We start from the raw sequence: 20,810 nt of genomic DNA on the forward strand, positions 1-20,810 counted from the left end.
TTTTCTTGAATATATGACATCCATTTCAGTTTATAAGTAAGAAATAATTGGTTAAATTTATTAAGGTTTTGCTACTTCGAAATATTTTGCTTAAATTTTTGTAGTCATGTTTTTTAATATACCACGTCGGTGGCAAACAAGCATACGGCCCGCCCGTCATCAGTGTTTTAATTAAAGTAACTTCTTCAATTATCTCTACACACATTATAAATAATTTCATATTCCATTAATTAGATTTGTCATGTGAGCGGATTTCACGAATATCTGCTACTTTAAATTTTAAGTGTGCAAACGTTTTTTGCCACGAAACTTTTCTACAAAAAATGTTTAGGCTGTAAATGTACTTTTATAATTTATGTATATTTGCTTGAACAACTAAACTTATATCTCCTGTCTGTCTTAAAGGGTTAAACTGATAATGTAGATCCAAGATATTCAAATCATTGGCCTTAGCGTCTAATGCAGACGATTTATGGCGTAAAACCGGAGAAATATCCTATTACACCGCCTGGGTCGAAAGGAAACGCAGGGATGCCCAGCACCTGCATTACTCTCTCGGCTTCACTGTCTTATCCCACAGGAAAGGCGAGCCAATACGTGTGGAGACAGGTCAGCTGCAGGAATCTGCCGCTTATTTCAGGTTGGACCCTACTTGCGCCTTACGGAAACTCCAGTCCGGGTTTTATTTTGGAGTATCCTTCTCCTAGATGGATTGCAAACCAATGCTAAGAGGACGACCATCTCCCCTGTAACGAAATACCTTCTTGCTTCGTTTGTGGACTTAATCGCCTCGTACAACACCCTTATCCTATGTGAGAGTTGGCGCTATTCTAAAGCCGGCCACCACACGGCTACCAACCAAGATATTACAACATAAGTATTACATAAGTATACAAAAAAAAACTCTATTTATTTATATTTAACGTCAAAAAACTCGTTCACCATGTCATAAACCCACACTACATATTAATATTACATACTAAAGAGCTATCATTACGTTACATACAGCATAAACTACACGGAAAATGCTTTTGAAAGCTCCTAATGAACCAACTAGCTACCATGTAAAGGAAAATGCGAAAACGCCGATATGCAAAATCGCATATCTTTTAACTTACATAAGCGAACTAGTAGAAGGAGAGCTAGTCCCGGAAAATGGAACATCTAGACAGTTTGCGGTATTATCCTTATTACTGGATTCAAGTATCTGGCAGCTGTTCAATAATGTAATGCAGGTAGCTTGAAGGGTGCAAGTTTTAGAGTTCTGGGTGTTGTGTAGTATATATTGAATTAGAAACAAGGGTCATTTCCGTATAAGAAATAAAAACACTACCAAGATATCGTTGTCTCAAGTGTGCATCTTTCAACGTTGTCTATAATTCTTCGCCTGCGGTTTTTCCGTTATGAATGCGCAGTGTTGTTTATTCATATTTATGTTATTTTATTATGTACCTAGATTTGTTTTGAAATAAAAACCTTGTTAATCAGTTACTAATATATAAAATCAAATAACTACCACATACAATATTTGAGGCAATTGCCACTGACTGTACTAACTTCTAACGATGAATAACGATCTTCAGCACTTTTCACGTACAATTTATTTTAAGAAATACTTTACTGGCCTGTCACTCTGACCTCCACCGATGAACAGCTATCAGACGCCCGGTCCTATTACTAATAGTATAGCAATGTTACCATTTTCTGGGGCCAGCTCCTGGTCTAGGGTTAAATCGACAGTGTAATCGGTAACCAGTTTAGTTGGCTCGATGTGGATATTGGCAGTTTTTTTTTTTCGTTTTAAACGGGGTTTCGAGTTTGCGCGCGAAATTAGTTTACCTCGATGTTTGATCGGGTACTGCTCTAAAGAAGTTAGAGGCATTTGAGACGATAAAATGCTGATAGACTTGCAAATTGGAATCTGGATGGAATTTAAAATGTTTTAGAGCCTAATACATGGAAATTTTGTTTAACTGCGAGAGTTAAATACTAAACAGCTAAATGGGGTTGGCAACTGTCAAAGGTTTGCATAGATGGCGCCATCATAGCTTGCCCCTTTTTCTATGAAATTTGGCTTCAAAGGCTGGCATCTAAGGCATTAAAAAAAACAAAAAATTGACACAATTCTAGGGATTGACAGGGCAAGCTATGATGGCGCCATCTGCTAAACACTTCGACCGGCCAACACCATTGTTTCATACATTTCTTTCACCGTATCGTAATATCATAAATTTTCCATGAAATAATCGATTTTTATGGGGTTGGGCTTATTTCTTTAAGAGTATGAAAGAAATAAGTGAAAAGTTAAGTTTGAGTTTTAAGTATGTTGATTTAGTATGTGATTGAGACATGGTTTTTATTGAAGTGAAAACTTCTTTAGCGGCGCTGGGCACTTTCTGAGGTGGGGAAAAAATGATAAACTCGAGACAGTGTAAGGCGATCACGTGACCGTAAGCCCCGTAAGGCCACTCATAATTTAGATGGCATTTAAATCAATAAAGAAAAACTCAATGTTATTTGACATTTATGTTGCGGACTCCTTGCCTATACTTACCTTTTTACACACTCTTTACCTATGTTCAAATAATTTGACGTTGTCATGGCAGTATGTAAATAAACATGTCAATGAAAAAGTGTGATCTTATTTGAGAATGATAATAATATATAATAAATAAATAGAATACCTCCGCTAAGCGTATGTATCGTGTTACCGGGCGTCGGTAACATAGTGAGGTGAGTTTTCACTTCGACCGGCACTCCCGGAGTGCAACCCGTTGTTTTTTTTCATTAGGTACCTATCTCAAACTTAACAACAAAACATATTCGAAATGCAGTATTTTTTGCTATTGAGATAAAATTATAACATTAACAACCATCAATCAGAAACCAGGGAGCGTGTCATTTTGTATTGCGCGTATCGTTTTGCAAGACATAATTTTACAGTATGGAATATGTAGTACAGCAGCCATCATATATATCGAAGCAGCCAAGGTTTTCACAATTATTTGAACAAAGTATTTATTATGAAGAAGTTAAATCAGATATATCGAGGCGGCCAAGGTGCTCAAAAATATTTTGAGCACCTTGGCCGCCTCGATATATCTGATGGCAACCTTAACAATGAGTGTTATAACCTATGTATTATACATAAAAACCCCCGACTATAAGATTATAAGCGCTGATGATCTTCAAACGGCTGAACAGATTTTCATGAAACATGGCTAAGAACACTCGGGATAAAATTATCTATGACACAATAAAAACTAAACGAAAATCGGTTCATCCGTTTGGGAGCTACGACACCACAGACAGATACAAAGATACACAGACAGACACGTTAAACTTATAACACCCCTCACTTTTTGCGTCGGGGGTTAAAAACAGTGCTAGCTGAAGTAGTTTTTACATTAGTAATTTAGTAAAGTATGTAGGCTATTCTGTGTTGTACTCGTACCTACCTTACCTTAATTATTTCAAGTTTTGAAAATTTAATAGCGACGAATCCATGAAAGCTTGGACGTTTGTTGACTCCACACATTGTTGGAGCTTTACACAGCACAAGTTGAATTATTCATAAACTAAAATTTCCCTCGTGAGCTTTTTAAGTTTTCAAGCGCTGTATATTAGCTTAAATCTGAATGTTTCGTTTGCTTTAGGTACCTGTTTTGGAGGTTTTTTGGAAGTTTAATAACTTGCTTTAGAGTTCTTTAGTGGGTAATGCACAGAAATATTACAAATATATATTTTTGACCGAGCGAAATTAAAGGTCTCCGTTTCAGCTTGACATGCTTTCGTATATCCGGATGGTCTCGTCTACAGTAGGGTTTCCCCGGAATTCCCGGGAATTCCCGGTTCTCGCCATACAAACTCAGTACCGGGAGCAAATCCTAGCCTACAGGTCACATTTTTCAACTGATTCTTTTGAAATTTGGAGAGCACACTGGATAATTAATTAGGTACTTAAATTTTTTTTAGATTCATCTCTACGGCTTTTATTCCCTATAAAAATTAGGTTTATATTCCCTTAACTTTGCGATGTCTACAGGAAAGACACCAACGAGCTAAGCATACTATATAATGTGTGACCCCATTGCAATCGTGACATGTCACTAGCGACATCTGTATTTAATTTAAAAGGTTTACCACCAACTTTTTTGAAGGCATTTTGCAAGTTGTAAGTTACAAGTTGTAAAAACTATCAGAAATTTCAAAGAAAGCTTAACCAGATCGGCGTCGAACAGTTTACTTAATCGGCGGAGATCGGCGGGCGCCGGAAACCGCTCGCGCCGACTCCAGCCGGATCCGGAAGTCTTGCCGCCCGCCCGTTTCCGGTACGCTACGCCTTTCTTTTGTTATTGGCGTGGACACTGACAGCCCAGTTTTGTTTGATTAAAACAATGGAGTTTTTTTTAATATGCATGGTTTTTTTTATACGTAAATTGTGCGTACGAAAAAAGCAAAAATCTAAAACTAATAGACTTAAATTACAGATGTTCAGAATAATTTTCTTAAGTTCATTTATTTGGCGTTATAATAGGGATTTTCCCAATTTTCGACACATTTTTGGCGACGTTCAGGGCGATTTCTTATTTTCCAACTAAGATTTTTACTCTGAGTATTTACTCTCACTTGTTTAGAAACTTTTAAGTTATATTTACAGAACTAAAATTACTCTCATCCAATTGGAATACCAGTATGGCTGCTGTCGTTAATTCTTAATAATGCGTCATACAAAAAGTTTTTTTTTTAGATTTCTAGTCTATCCAAATATATGTCCATGATATCACCTAACTGTAATCCCAGTCTTACAGTCGTTAAGTCTTATTTGTGCCACGTAGGACAACTTGATTATTATCTTTATACAGGGTGTCTCTGACCATGGGGCTTTAAATCCAGGGCTCGATTCTACTCGCTAAACTGAGCTGCATTTATTATGGCACCAACCCAGAAATCCCAAAAAAATTTTTTACTTTTTTATAAATTTTGGCTGATCAGATGTCGACGTTTTCTATGGAAGAGCCACATTTTTTTCCCCGATTTTAGGGTTGGTCCCATAATAAAAGTAGTTCAGTTCAGCGAGTAAAATCAAGCCCTGGATTTAAAGTCCCATGGTCAGAGACACCATGTATAATTTGTATATGGTCGTTTTATTCATATTTATTCTAAATTCCTGATATTATCCAATTAAATCGAATCGAGAGCCGTCGTCAATCCTTAACAGCGCGTCGTACACTTAGAAGTGTTTTTTTTGTTGAACAAAAGTTTTTTTTTTGACATCCCCGTATAATTTCGCTTATGAGCATACATCGGGGTTTTCGGTGCGGGAATGATTTCGTGTATTTATAACTTTGTTTATTGTAAAATAAAATTAAACGTAGGTAGTAAGGTCCAAATGTGCTTAGAAATGTTAAATTAGCATCGTTTTTTACAGTTTTTACCTGTTATTTGGCTAGTGTAAAACATTCCCGCACCGAAAACCCCGATGTATGCTTATGAGTGGTCTATCGGTATACATCCGCGATATCACCTAACTGTAATCCCAGTTCTTACAGTCGTGAAGTCTTATTTGTGCCACGTAGGACAACTTTATTATTATCTTTATATAATTTGTATTGGTTATTTTATTTATATTTATTCTAAATTCCTGATATTATCCAATTAAATCGAAACGAGAGCGGTTGTCAATTGTTAACAGCGCGTCGTATACTTAGAAGTATTTTTTTTTATTGAACACACGTTTTTTTTTGTGACACCCCTATATCATTTCGCTTATGAGTGGTCTATTGGTATATATCTCCGCGATATCAGCTAACTGTAATCCCAGTTCTTACAGTCGTGAAGTCTTATTTGTGCCACGTAGGACAACTTTATTTTTTCATGTGCCACCGTAACGAGCCTGAAGTTTTCCAATAAGGCCCGCCCAATAACTTTCTTATTACTCGTGACAATTGATGGCGATGGCTCTTTTAACACACTTGTGGAAATGGTGAAATGAGGACTTATATGAGTTTTTGTTCGTGTTTTAAAAGGATAATATCTGGGAGACATATAAAACCTCAAAAATATGCGTTTTCCCAGAGATAAGAGCTAGCTAGATCGAAACCCCCATATAGCAAATTTCATCGACATCGTTAGAGCCATTTCTGAGATCCCTGAAATATATAAAATAATATAATATACAAGAATTGCTCGTTTAAAGGTATAAGATGAGTAGGTAAGTTAATTTTGTATTAATGTGACAGTCCATTTCCAACCGCAGCTGCACTACTGTTCATTTTACTATGGAAATTGACAGTAACAGCGACGCGTTCAGTACCCAGTAAAGTCTATTTTTTTATTCGGTAGACTAAAATGACATTTCATAGTATGAACATCATCTGTCATTCCATACTATGAAATGTCATTTTAGTTTACCGAATAAATAAATAGACTTTAGTGCAGCTGCGGTTAGAAATGGAAAGCCCTTACGCACGTCTGCGTGTGTGAGTACCTACGTATTATAATACTCTTACGGTAGATGTCGCTAGGCGCCTTCCTAAGACGCATATGGTGGAAATATTCGCTGTCCTCGGGTGGAGTCTCGGTAGCTCAGTTGGCAGAGCGATGGGCTAGTGATCCAGAGTCGCGAGTTCGAGCCTCGCCTGAGACTGATTTTTTCCACTTTTAATTTATCTCTAAGCGATATGAGTAAGTACAGTCAGTATCAAATAGTGACGGCCGAAGTGTCTAATTAAATCGGAGCACATCCTTATTTCTATGGTAACATCTCATCTAGTAACACGAGACATCTCGTGTTACGATATATTTGATCACTCTGGCCATCATATATTTGATGATGATTGTACCTATTATGTGTGAAAATGTTAAGTGCAAAAAAATAATCGGTATTTTACACTAGTCCTCGAGAATGTGCAAAGTTGTTTATTCTAGAGATAAATAAGGATCTTTACACTTTTCATTAATTTAGTTATTTTTTGCGAATAAATATTTTACTGGCGTGTCACTCTGAACTCTTCCGATGAACAGCTGCCAGACGCGCAGATCTAATATCGATAATCGGTATTTTACACTAGTCCTCGTAACTTGATTTCTTTCATTTATTCGCGGTTAATACCCTTTCCGCTTAAAACGCGTTTTTGGCGTGAAATTTTTAGAATTTTCTTAAGCGGGTTTTACTGTTGTATTGGAAAATCCTGTTCATTGGTATTTTATGTAACTGCTACCAACAACAGACACAAAAAGTTTCCTTCCCGTTGCCTCACAGCCTTTCCTCGAATTAATTTTTAACACCATGGCCTAATTGGGCGTTTGCGTGACGCTCCCACGGCCTGTTAGTCCAGTAAATAAAGACCGTTTGATTTTTGAAAACTTTATCACAGAAATTGTAAATATCAAAACAAATGCCAAAACAGATCGAATTTAAACCGTTGTGAGACAAACTAACATTGAACATTGCTGCTCGCATGGTTAGTGCTTGAGAAAGTAGACCTAGGCTCTCCGAAACATGTCGCGAGTGACTTAAAACAAGCGAGTCTAAACCGTAAAATTGGTTGTACGTTGTTTCATATACTACATTTTCGTAGAATAGTGCTTCATAGAAAATGTTTCTCATATTATCATTTCATAGAATGATCAACATCCAGTGCAGTTACATTGTAGAAGCTGTATTTGTAGATTTTTAAAAGTTCAGAAAATTAATGTTTCGAAATTCATGCCATAAAATTTCAGGTCATATATTATTATTCCTTGTAATGTTAAGTTTATATAAAACTTGTTTCCAAGCCTGCATATTCATAGAATTTTGTTTCTCATTTTATTAACTTAATATTTTCATTTCATAGAAGGCTCAGTATAGTACGGCCCTTCTGAGGTAAACTTTTCGCTTCAAACCTTAATCTTCCAAACAAAGGCCATTGTCTCTATTATCGCAAAGCCACTAGCTCCAGACTTAGCACGCGCCAGTACAATATTCATATTGAAAAACAACCGGTATCGTCATAGTATTAAGGTTCAAATTTAATGTCACTGATATTCTAGATATTACGTTTTGGTAGTGTAGGACGATAGACCGCCCCGAAGCGATACGGCACTCATATTATTTTGATACTTAGTGTAGTGTTAAAAATGAAACACGGTTATTTATGATAAAGCGTTGTATATTGTTATATAACAAAATCTAAGGTAATAATGTAAATTTAACATTAATAAGTTTCAACAATCAAAAATAATATATTACAAGTGAAAATGATTTTTGTTGCAAATAAAGTTGGGATAGCAAGAAAAAGACAGCTAAATTAGTCGTTATTCAACTCTCTCTGTCGCACAAAAATCCAAACAGTATGCAATCATAATCCAGGGTCACGTAAGCAGGTCGTCAAGTTTTTAACAATATCGGGCAGAGTACTTATATAAATAACACGAAGCATACGGATACGATATTAGAAACCGACTAAAGCCTGATGTAGGGTCGCTAAATGATAAAATAATGTGCCCCACTTCTCATGCACACGGATCTTGGGCACCGCTCTTCTCATAAACCTATTGTATTTAGGTATGGAAAACAATAGTGGTCAGGTCGCAAATCCTTATCAGTGTTTTTATTGTCACTATGCGTCGGCATCACATCAGAGGTGTTAATTTCACAGTATTTTTAAGATAAGAAAAAATAACAATGCTTGCAGCTGCATCTTTGTAAATTATTACATTTACCACCGCAAGCTAATAATTTAAATAAAACAATATAATAAATAACCACGTTTCATTTTTAACACCACACTAAGTATCAAAATAATATGAGTGCCGTATCGCTTCGGGGCGGTCTATCGTTCTACACTACCAAAACGTAATATCTAGAATATCAGTGACATTAAATTTGAACCTTAATACTATGACGATACCGGTTGTTTTTCAAAATGAATGTTGTACTGGCACGTGCTAAGTCTGGAGCTAGCGGTTTTGCGATAATAGAGTCAATGGCCTTTGTTTGAAAGATTAAGGTTTGAAGCGAAAAGTTCACCTCAGAAGGGCCGTACTATAACTCAATACTTACTTTGTCAAAAAATAAATCATAGATCTTTGCTGCACAGAACAGAACAGAACAGTTTGTTTCTGCGGGAGTCGCAGTTCTAACCTAACCTAACCTACATTTCTGGCAACAGTTTGTTTCCGCAGGGGTCGCAGTTCTAACCTAACCTGACCTATTTTTCTGGGAACAGTTTTTTTCTGCGGTGGTCGCAGTTCTAACCTAACCTAACCTACTTTTCTGGCAGCAGTTTGTTTCCGCAGGGGTCGCAGTTCTAACCTAACCTAACCTACTTTTCTGGCAACAGTTTGTTTCCGCAGGGGTCGCAGTTCTAACCTAACCTAACCTACTTTTCTGGCAACACTTTTTTCTGCGGTGGTTGCAGTTCTAACCTAACCTAACCTACTTTTCTGGCAACAGTTTTTTTCTGCGGGGGTCGCAGTTCTAACCTAACCTACTTTTCAGGCAACAGTTTGTTTCTGCGGAGGTCGCAGTTCAATATTACAATTCTTTGCATTGAGTTCCTTTTCAATAAATTTAAATGGAGTGCATAAGTTCTGAAATAATAATATTTGAAAAGAAAATACTCTAACTAAATATTATATTAAACAATTCCTATGAAACAACAATCTATGAAATCTGTGTCTACGAAACAAGAATACACGAAACATAATTCTACTGTTTGATAAGTTTCTAAATTTAAAAAGTTTGATAGTAATATACATTCAACTGAATTTCTGTGAAATATGTTTCAACCAAGTAAATAGTCTATGAAACAATAATATTGGAACTGAAAGTATATGAACCAAATAATATATGAAATAATTTCTGAGAAACGACATTCTATGAAATTTCTGTCTGTGAAATAGGGTGACACCCGTAAAATTATTCAAGATCCCAAACAAATCCGAAATAAATTATGGCAAAATTTAAAAACTAAGTACTTAATTTCATGTTTACGCTTTTAAATACCGTGTTACGAGTATAGTCAAAATTCTGAAGTTAATCCTGTAAGTAACAGGTACAACTAAAAATGTTTAATGGTTAGGTATTATTTACTAGATAACGAGACCTGTGTAAAAGACGGTTTTATTATTTATTTAAACTTTATTGCACAAAATATACCTATACAACAATGTTCAAATGGCGGACTTAATGCCAAATGGCAATGGTGTGGTGTGGTTTTGTATTTCCCTTACAAAAATCTACTAGTACTATCTCTTATTTTATTTTTCGAAATTTTGCTGAAACGAATTCTACACCTACCGTGATACACACATTACAAGCAAAACAAAAGCTAATAAAAAGGTGCCGAACCTCTCCAGAAGTACGCTACTAGCTTTCTTCCAGTTAAGTGAACAAAAGTAAATACACTTTATTGCACCACAAAAGAAAAAATCAATACCTAACAGATTTACAATGTAAATAAATCATCAAGGTCTCATTAAATCTGGACAAAAATTAAACAAAATGCCCAACTTCGTTGATTGGAGTATCCACACACCGCCTGCAGCGGCGTGGACACGACAAATTAACGAAACCCGCTATCTGATGTAGCCTAATTATAATTTTGTTTGTACTCGGTCGGGGTTATGACATGCTCAGAAATATCTATACGGACGACGTGGCAAAAAGATGTAGTCAGGTCGGTATGTAAGCTGGCGATTTTTTTAATCGCTTAGAATATTAGTAATTCGAACCTTGCAAATCTGAATTAGAGATAAGTGATCGTAAAAAAAACTTATTGTTCTAAACATCTTTTCTCTTAACTTGTTGTACCTTTTCAATCCTATGTCAATATTCACCATAATACCATAAAGGGGCCCACTGATTAACAGTCAGCCGGACGGTATCGGCCTGTCAGTTGTTCGGAACTGTCAACTTTTTGTTGACACTTTTTGTTCTAACTGACAGGCCGATACCGTCCGGCGGACTGTTAATCAGTGGGCCCCTTAAAGAAAAACATTTCGAGGAACTCTGGGTCTGAGACACAACCACAAAAAAAATGGTTTTCTAATCGTCATGTCACTAGTCGTAATTAAAACGCGCTGAATAGGACCAAAGACATGGAACTATAAAGTCGTAGCCGCGTAGCACTTCCGTAGCGCCGCGTAGGCCGCTACGCCTCTACGCCGTAGCAGCGGGGCGCCCCTAATGAGCCTGATATTGTGGTTCAGCTCAAAAACATTCTTCAAAAAGACGTATAGCTCATTAAAACGTTAACGACTTACGACCTTTTCAGTTTAAGCGGCATCGAAGTATCCGTATAAATTGGTTTCATGCATATTTATTTATTCAAATATTATGTATGAATTGAAATCTCGACCGTGACTACTGAAATATGGCACCGAAAATTGAATCAACACAGCAAATTAGGTTGACACGATAGTGTTTGAATAACAAACTCTTTATAAATTCTCTATAAACTTTACCTGGAGAGTTTCGCTACGAATTTTTCATGTTTTACCTTGACGTTTGAGGAGATTGGTCTTTAATGAGTAAACTTATGCGCACCCGCGATCCTGGGAGCCAATTCTGTTTTTACAATTTGATACGGTTTTCATGTTACTTTGATACGACCTTGAGTTAGCGTACGCTGGTGCACCAATCAGTGTGAGCCGCTAACGCTGGTTAGGCTCACAAAATGCGCAAGTCATCTCATAAGGCATCTCGCTTGCGCTTATAGGTGCGCTTGAGATGCCTGATAACATGACACCTCTCGCGTCTAATGATGATCCCTAATGACAGTTTCTTCAAGTCTGTTTTAGTTGGGCTTAATTTAAAAAATAATTGAATAAATATCTTATTAATGTTACATTTCTAAACCAATTAATATAGGTACTAAACTTCCAAAAAATGTCTACAAGCATTTTACGCGACAGTTACTCCATATACAAATTAACTGTCATAGGGACCATCATTCGATGCGAATGTTAGGTATATAGTACATTACAAGTGCGAAAAATAGGAAATTAGCAACGAGTGTCGATAAACTAAAACACGATCAAAGGGAGTGTTTTAAATCGACACGAGTTGCGAATTACCTATTCGCACATGTATCGCACAACGTTTTACTGTACATATGGATTTTTAAATTTTTGACATAGTCACGTAATGTGCTAATTATCGCACTAGAGTGCGGTAAAGTGCACTATAATGTCCCGTAACGATTGTAACAAAATAAGATAAAACAAGGAACAACGGTTGCACTCCGGGAGTGCCAATAGAAGTGAAAACTCACCTCACTATGTTACCGACGCCCGGTAACACGATACATACGTTTAGCGGAGGTATTCTATTTATTTATTATATATTATTATCATTCTCAAATAAGATCACACTTTTTCATTGACATGTTTATACTGCCATGACAATGTCAAATTATTTGAACATAGGTCTTGAAAAGGAGTCCGCAACATAAATGTCAAATAACATTTGAGTTTTTCTTTATTGATTTAAATACCATTTAAATTATGAGTGGCCACCTTACGGGGCTTACGGTCACGTGATCGCCTTACGCCCCTTACGGTCACGTGATCGCCTTACGCTGTCTCAAGTTTATAATTTTTTCCCCACCTCAAAAAGTGCCCAGCGCCGCTAAAGAAGTTTTCACTTCAAAAACCTCAACTTTTTTAAACAGAATTGACCTCCCGGTTTTTAGTATAATGCACGTTTAGTTCACCACACATGTTTAAAGTTTCTGCACTAGAGCGATTAGCATTATTGGACTTAACCAAACAGGTTTGCTAGGATCTACAGTTTAATGCTAGTAAAATTGAAAACTTGTGGCGCATTATAATAATGGATATTAAATGATGTGTATACGCTAGCAGCTGCAGGCAAGCGTTGACGCATGGTATGGTCGCCTTCATAATTTTACTATACTTTTTTGCCTATGTTTATTTTTTTATTTTGTTTGTTACCTTAATTATTTTTCTTGTACATATATTTTTTTTGTATTATCTGTTTTCTTAATTATTCCTTTTGTGTATCTTTGTAGTGTTTTAATATGTATGTTTATGTGTTATCTGTCGTGGCATCACCGAATGGGCCCTACGGAAGACCAGCGCTGGCTTTATAGCTTAGAATTATGCTGAGTTGGGTCCATTTCATGATGCACACTTATAGATTCCTTCTTTTCTTGCTGTTGTCTGTACATGTTCGTACATGTTTTGTGATCGTCACGAATAAAAATCTTTTATCTGTATCGTGTTTTATCTGGAAAATTTAGAAGACCTGCTGTGTGGAAAAAAATATGTACCTACAGTATGAGACATAAATGGTTTGAAATATAGTTTACACGCTCTCAATGTGGATTGGGAATTTGGGAACCTGGCAAACTCTTCTGAATTTCTTTGCAAATATTATACAGGTTTCTTCACAATGGAATGTCCTTTACAAAATCCTTTTAAACGTAAGCAAAAGAAACATGGATGAAAACAATAATTAACGCAAACACTTAAGTTTAATCACTCATCAACATTACAACCGCCACAATTCTCAAGAGGTCTATTCGAGATTCGAATTCTCAACTCGATTTGGTATTGTCATAATACGACCTTGCACGACATCTCAGGCACACTTGCTGCGCACACAAGCGCGAGCGTATGGCGTTCCTAAAAAAAACACAACGGGTTGCACTCCGGGAGTGCCGACAGAAGTGAAAGCTTAATGACAACTTACGTCTTACGCTCTCGCCAGTTTAACGTTTTTTCCCCATCACAAAAAGTGCACAGCGCCGTTAAGTATAAATATATAAATAAGTTTTCACTTCAAAAACAGTTTTAAAACAGTGTCGGCAACGCGCATGTCACTCCTCTGAATACGTTTGTAGACTACGTTAACGCTTACCATTACGCGGGCTGTGTCCTTGTTTTAAACTGATGTGATGTATAAAAAATATGCAGAATAAAGTAAGGATTCTCACTGATTCCCAATTAGAATCTTGGCCTACTATGTGCACCTGTAAATTGTTTCCATGGAATGTTTTAGCCTCAATAAACATTCCCATTTTCAACTAGAATTTTAATACAGTAAAATTTTCGCGTTTTGAACACATATAACGACCACCACCACACATGACCATTTGACCATTGTACCTAACCTGCGTCGAAACGTCAGATAGTTTTATATCTAACAATCTATCTAGTTTTATAACAAAACTAATTCGTGGCTTACCCGATGTTTTAAATTGCGATTTTGTAACTTCAAATTGGACTTCAATTTGAAACGTTTCTGATAAATGAGGCAAACGCCTCAAAACTGGGAACCAATTAAACTTGGTATACGAATCAATACTTAGAAATTAAGACGGTTTAACTTGCAAAGGCAATTGGGTAAAAGTTCATCTCAAATATTGATACTGTGACGTCGTTTCTATGAACTGAGGTAAATTCTTAGGTAAAGTGCACACTGCACCTGGGTGGATCTGCTTTTGTATTTATTTATACTTTATTACGTACAAAAATAATGTAAAAATGGCGGAATGCCTAATGGCATTCTCTACCAGTGAACCATCGGGCTTCTGACCTGATGTCCGAGGGACAGTAGTGGCATAGTTTGTTAAAATAAATGTTGTACGCCGTTATATAATATGATGAGTAGATGATCCATTATGGAAATGGTTTATAACCACCTCTTAAATGCATGTATAATGCAATTAATGTACAGTGCAATGCGCTAATAATGATTAGAAAAATATTAAATAAATGAGGAAAACGAATTGCATTAAAACAATTCACAAATATTTTTGTGCGTGAACCCAACCCAAACATGCATATTTAATTTAAATGTTTAAAAAGCACCTTTGGTTTTATTTCTTTCTTTCGCTATAATGGATAAAAAATATAAATAACTTTATCACATTCTTTCATTTTCATTCAGTGTAGACCCACCTTAATCCAGAGTCTCGGCTCTCAAAGTTACCTTATATTCTTTTGCTTACTTAATATTATTTAGCTTTGATATATTCGCAATTTAAGTTGCCTGAAACTCGACGGGGAGGGCCGAAGTGGATTAAATTATATTTTTTCCCGTACCTGCGACTAAACGACTTTAGACTTAAAACATAGAATGAGGAGTAAAAAAGGACAGAGAGTTGTCAAATTATTTTATTTTTAAGTCTGCGCTTACATAAAATTGGTGAATTTGACTATTTTACGGCAGGTTTCGTTTATTGTAACGGTTTTTAGGCGTTAATGAAAAGTTTGAGTCAATGTGAAATTTTGTCAATGATGTTGTAGGTACAGTCGCCATCAGATATATCAGAGCGGCCAAGGTGCTCAAAAATATCTGAACACGCCTCTATTGTCGAGGCGTTAGACTGCGCGTTCAGATATTGTGAACACCTTGGCCGCTCCGATATATCTGATGGCGACTATGTTTGCTACAATTTTTTTTTTGTACTTACTATTTATGATACATGTTATTAAATCTGCGCTTACATCAAATAGGCGAATTTGACAATTTAATAACAAGTTTCGTTCATACGAACGGTTTTTCCAGGTTTATAGGCGTTATTCAAAAGTTTGAGCCTGTGTGGAATTTAATTAATAATACATATACCTACAATAATTGCTCAAATAATTTTAGTACTAAAATCAATATTTTAAGTCTCCGTTAACATAAAATTGGTGGATTTGATTACTTAATGGGAGATTTCGTTTATGAAAATAGTTTTAGGGCTTTCAGGTGTACCTAATTGAAAAGTTTAAAACTATGTACAATTTATTACTGATGTTTTACAATGTTTACTGTAATAGTTTTATTGCCATATTTCTAATATTGTTGTATTTCATGTTGTAGAATTATGTTCGCCTTTTATCACAAAATAATCTGGATTTTCTAATAGTCTGATCTATGTAGGTTTCTGATCCTCTAAAGAAATTATTTGAAGTCTTTAATTATTACATGTATACCGCTATTTAAAAAAATCGCCGTAATAAACTTATATTTCGTAAATAATTGTAACTTTCTTTAACTAAGTCGACTTATCACAACAATTTTACACATTATTAAATTGTACAACGGGACTTAATCGCGCGAAAACTCGCGCGGTTAGAAGACTTAAGCCAGTCTTCTCCGAGACCACGGAGACAACGCCGTCCTCGAAACGTCGGAGGTAAATCTTAAAACTTAGATACGCGATTAAGTCCCGTTGTACAATTTAATAATGTGTAAAAATCGTGAAAGTGGAAATCAGTGTAATTTTACGTATTTCCACCGTGAGATAATGGAGTAGGTACTACAGATTTCGCGTAAAGTAATTAAAATTTCAGACTATTATAATCAGGTTCTCAATAAAAACCTCACAATTAACAACGTAGGTAGAACGTTGAAAATACCGCCTCTAGTTGTTTCACGTAAAATAATCAGGAAATTTTAATAACAGCTTAATTATTTTGTACCTCGTTTAACTTTTGGCGTGTAATGTATCCTTTAGCCTTTAAATAATTTGGATACAGAGTATCCGCGGGCGACGGTTGGAACTGCCTGAGATTTACATATTAAAACACGTAGTAAAGATACAATATTAAGGTCTGACCTAAAAATATTAAAAACCAATAAATATGAAGTTTTTGGCAAAAATTTCATTTTTGGTATACGCTTTCATCGCTGACTGTACTTTTCTTACGACAGACAACTAATACTCATCGAGACAATTCTAAAAACCCTTAACACAATTAGGTTGCGTTGTTTCATCACAGAGTTCCTATGGCCACCTCCTGTCTCCATCATCAGATCAGCTCGATGGTTCCATAATATTGTATTGTCACCCCACTTACATGTGTATACAAAGTTTCAGCTCAATCGGAAACCGGGAAGTGGATCAAATTTAACTTGCAAGATTCCATTACATGTTACATACAGGTCGACCTAATAAAAGCGTGTTAAAAAGCCTTTATTTATCCTCTACAATGGGGTATTTGTCAAATCAGTTTCTTTTTTCGAACTGTCAAAACGATTTGCTACTATGGAATTTATATTAAACACTAGCATGTGACGTCACAACCAAATTACCTACTTTACTTTATAGTTTTAAACGGGTTTTAAAAAAGAAATTGTGTCTAAAAATAACTGCTGTCTACGTTTCTCTATTAATCTTCTGGTGCTTTATTTCGTGCGTGGTGGTAAATGATTTATTTTGAATACAGTCAAATACCCTATGTTACATAAAAAAATTAAAACATTTAAAAATGTTAAAAAAATACTAATTTGTAGAGACCCCTCTTCGGGTGAAGGCCTTTAGACATTAAAAACCAATACTAGATATAAAATGGTTGTCTCAATATATACACATCCGCAACCAACACTAATCTTACAGTCGGTTGCCAACAGACATATCGGAGCGGCCGAGGTGCTTAAAAATATCTGAACACGCACTCTAGGCGTATTCAGATATTTAAAGCACCTCGGCCGCTCCGATAAATCTGGTGGCGATTGTACCTATTCTGGATATTACAATCAGACATATTCACCAAATTCAAGACGATTAAAAAAGTAAAATTTCGTCTTATTGAGGTTTATATCTATCTACTTACTATATTTTAAAACTAAATCACCAAAATTAATTACAGTGGCCTTACTAAAATATCGTCATTATACAACGTGTAATATAGCGTGAATTAGATTTTAAGCCTAATAATCACTGCAAAATAAATACAAATATCGATTGTGAAAATAGCGCTTAGATGCGGTCGGCCGCTTAGGGTTGGCGCGAGTGCATGTCATAATTAATTTATTGACTAAGGCTGGGTCGGACAAACCACAGTCGGTGAACAAAATAAAGGTTAGGTCATTTCTGACAGCTGGCAGCGGTTGCACGGTCCGCCGCCGTATTCACTCACTCATTTTATCAAGAAAAACAGATTCAGCGGCGGCCACGACGACAACACAACATTAAAGAAGCTGCATTTGACATCCGAAAGTCACCTTTTATCACATCAACATGACAAGGACACATGTTTCAATATGACGAATGCATCATAATATCGTCGTAAAAAAACTAGTGTCAAACTTTCTATAGGTACTCGTACGTCCCTTGAGTACCTACCATGAATCTGAACTAAATTTAAAACTAAAATTATTTTATCCGACTCTGTGTTGGACTTTAAAAGAAAATTATTTTAATTCGAGATAATTTATTTACGAAACCTTCTTTTTAATCGGCTCGCGTTCGATTTTAAAAATTGTCTATTATTATTTAAAATAAATAGGTATATTTAGGTGGCACCCCTAGCATGACGGATGGACGGCCATTACCCGACGAGCGCTTATTGTGCGCAGGCCGTCTATTCCAACCATCGGGCGAGCTTAAACCAACCACTGTACCAGGACTTTAACATCCGTAAGAGATATATGTTATCGCGGGCTGGTGGTCGAACCTTCGGTTCACTACGACTAGGCGGGTATTATGTACACCGCCGCAGGTTGCGACGTTTATATTGTAGGGGGATAATGCCTGTTATTTAATGTTACCGCACTAATATTTGCCCGTTTTTTGTCGACGACGTCGCTTCTCGTTAACGGAGATGAAAAGATTGTTTACTTGTCTTTGGGCGTATTGTGTTTTTAATCGCTTGCATTTGTCTGTTTCGATGGAATACGTTATGTTTTTTTTTAATATTATAATTGAATTGGCATAGGCACTCTGTACAACTGGTTCAACGATATTCATTTTTGTTTATTGTGTATTTGATCATTTTATCAGTGTGCTTAAATTTTGTGTTCTGTAGACATTTTCAAACACGTAACCTTCATGCTTTCGGCATGCATCTGACTGAAAAATCAAGAAAATGAAGAAGGTTTTTGAACATAGTGAATGGTGCCTTTCTCTATCTCTCCTTAATAAAAACACGCAATTATAGGTAAGTAATTTTAATTTTAGGTAAGTTTGGTACTGATTATGTTCATGGTTTTAAATAAATTACACCATTATTGAAAAGAGACGGCTTCTATTTATATCGTATGACGTTCAGATCCTTTCTTTTTTTGACACAAATTAAAATTGTTTATTTTAAGACAGGCTCGGAGATTAAAAATACCACTTTAAATATAAAAACATGAAAAATGCCTTTCTCGTAATTTAAAAATACATCCTTTTCATTTTCTAAAATTCACTCATGAAATAGTTTTACGACCGTTTTATAGTTTTTTTATGAAAGAAAATTATCGAAGAGAAGTTTAAAAGTCTAGCATAAACTTTTATGTCCCTATATTCATAAAACGCGATGATACCGAAGTAATCACTAATGAAAATACGAGACATACCTAATCAAAAAATAAACAAGAAAAATTCGACTTCGACTTATTTACAGTGCTAGTGGTAGGTACTATAACATAACTGTTCCAAATTTTAGTTATCTATTCTAAACGGTCTCCGAGAAAAACGCATTTAACCGATTTGAAAGACCGAAGTATTCCCATAAGTTTTGTACGGAGTACTAAACATTTATTATTAAAACTATAGATGACGATCGATCGAACTAATTCAAGATTTTTTACGGAAAAGACGGTTGTGTAAGCAAGAAATTATGAAATGCACTTAACGAACATTCAGACGAATAAACTTATGTAATTTAAATTTGATTTCTAATGATATTTATATTATCTTAGACTCCGAGAGCTCTTAGAATGACATTTGGGTTGTGAAAAAATACTTCGGGTAACGGTGAATACACGCGCACGTGATACTGTTATTACGTTTCGTCCAGAGGGCCTACTGCGAACACAGAAGTTTGCGATTGTGAGCATCTTTCTCTGTCACTCTAATTACGCTTTAATTGGAGTAAAAGAGAAATATGCCCGCAATTTACGAACTTCGATGTTCACGGTAGACCTTGAGATCTAGTGAATGTGCCGCAAATCCGTACGTAAGTTTACTTTAGACTGCACACCTAACTAGCGCAACTCATAGAAGGCTCACATAAAGCGCGCAATCTAATGCAAGCATGCCTACGCGTACGCAGTCGAATTTTCTAACGCCTACGCCTTTACGACGTGTTGGGTTTGCATGGTACAGTCACCACACGGGGTTGTTACACCATTTAGGATCCTAGCTAAATAGGTTGTTCCATACATACGCTATGGAATGTCAAATTTAGCTAGAACCCTAAATGGCGTAACAATCACGAAGCGTGACTGTACATTAATGTTGCGCTGAGCGATAATCACCTTTATTCCAATGTGGATAGGGAAGTCTGAGGCGAGCGCTGGCTGAGGATGCAGGGCCGGCAGTAGCGGCAGCGGGAGAGGACAGGACATCATAGTTGCGCCAACCTGAAACAATACAGATATATGTATTTTATGTATATAAAACAGTTCCGTTGATTAGAGACTGACAGACAACTGTCAATGAACAGCTTTACGTATAGAAGATAGGACCTTGAAATTTGAAATACATATTTTTCAAATGATGTACTTAGAGCCCCATTAAGGAAGACTATTTTTAAATTAACAAAATTCTTAAATCTAAGTTTGTAAAATCAGCATTTTCCATGAAAACAAGAATGTGTCTGCATCTGGCGTTTCGTCTTAGTAAAATTATTTTTCTTATTGATAAATGTGCAGAAATACTAATAGTAATAACAATACTGGCGAATTGATCGGATACTCACAAGCGGAAAAGAAAACTCACAGGCTAATTCGAAGTATTCGAACGTACCTACAGTACACTGACATCAGAATTATATTTGAATCCTGTTTTTCTACGTTCGAATTGGCTACGATAAATTGATATTTATCTCATCAAACAGTTTTTGCTTCGGCTTTACGTTTGAGCCATACATAC

General features: G+C 36.0%; 1 protein-coding gene across 3 annotated transcripts in view; it reads right to left on the bottom strand.

Annotated features, from left to right (window-relative positions):
- LOC134650195 (polypyrimidine tract-binding protein 2) overlaps positions 1-20,810 on the bottom strand; it is a 669,692-nt gene that overhangs the window by 351,484 nt on the left and 297,398 nt on the right. For all 3 annotated transcript variants that reach the window (XM_063505114.1, XM_063505121.1, XM_063505119.1), the window contains one exon: positions 20,195-20,299. In XM_063505114.1, the coding sequence (XP_063361184.1) occupies positions 20,195-20,287 (93 nt within the window). In that variant the 5' untranslated portion in view covers positions 20,288-20,299. Of the gene's footprint in view, positions 1-20,194; positions 20,300-20,810 lie in introns of those variants that run through there.

Source organism: Cydia amplana, chromosome 8, assembly GCF_948474715.1.
Source record: "Cydia amplana chromosome 8, ilCydAmpl1.1, whole genome shotgun sequence".
Lineage (NCBI taxonomy): Eukaryota > Metazoa > Arthropoda > Insecta > Lepidoptera > Tortricidae > Cydia > Cydia amplana.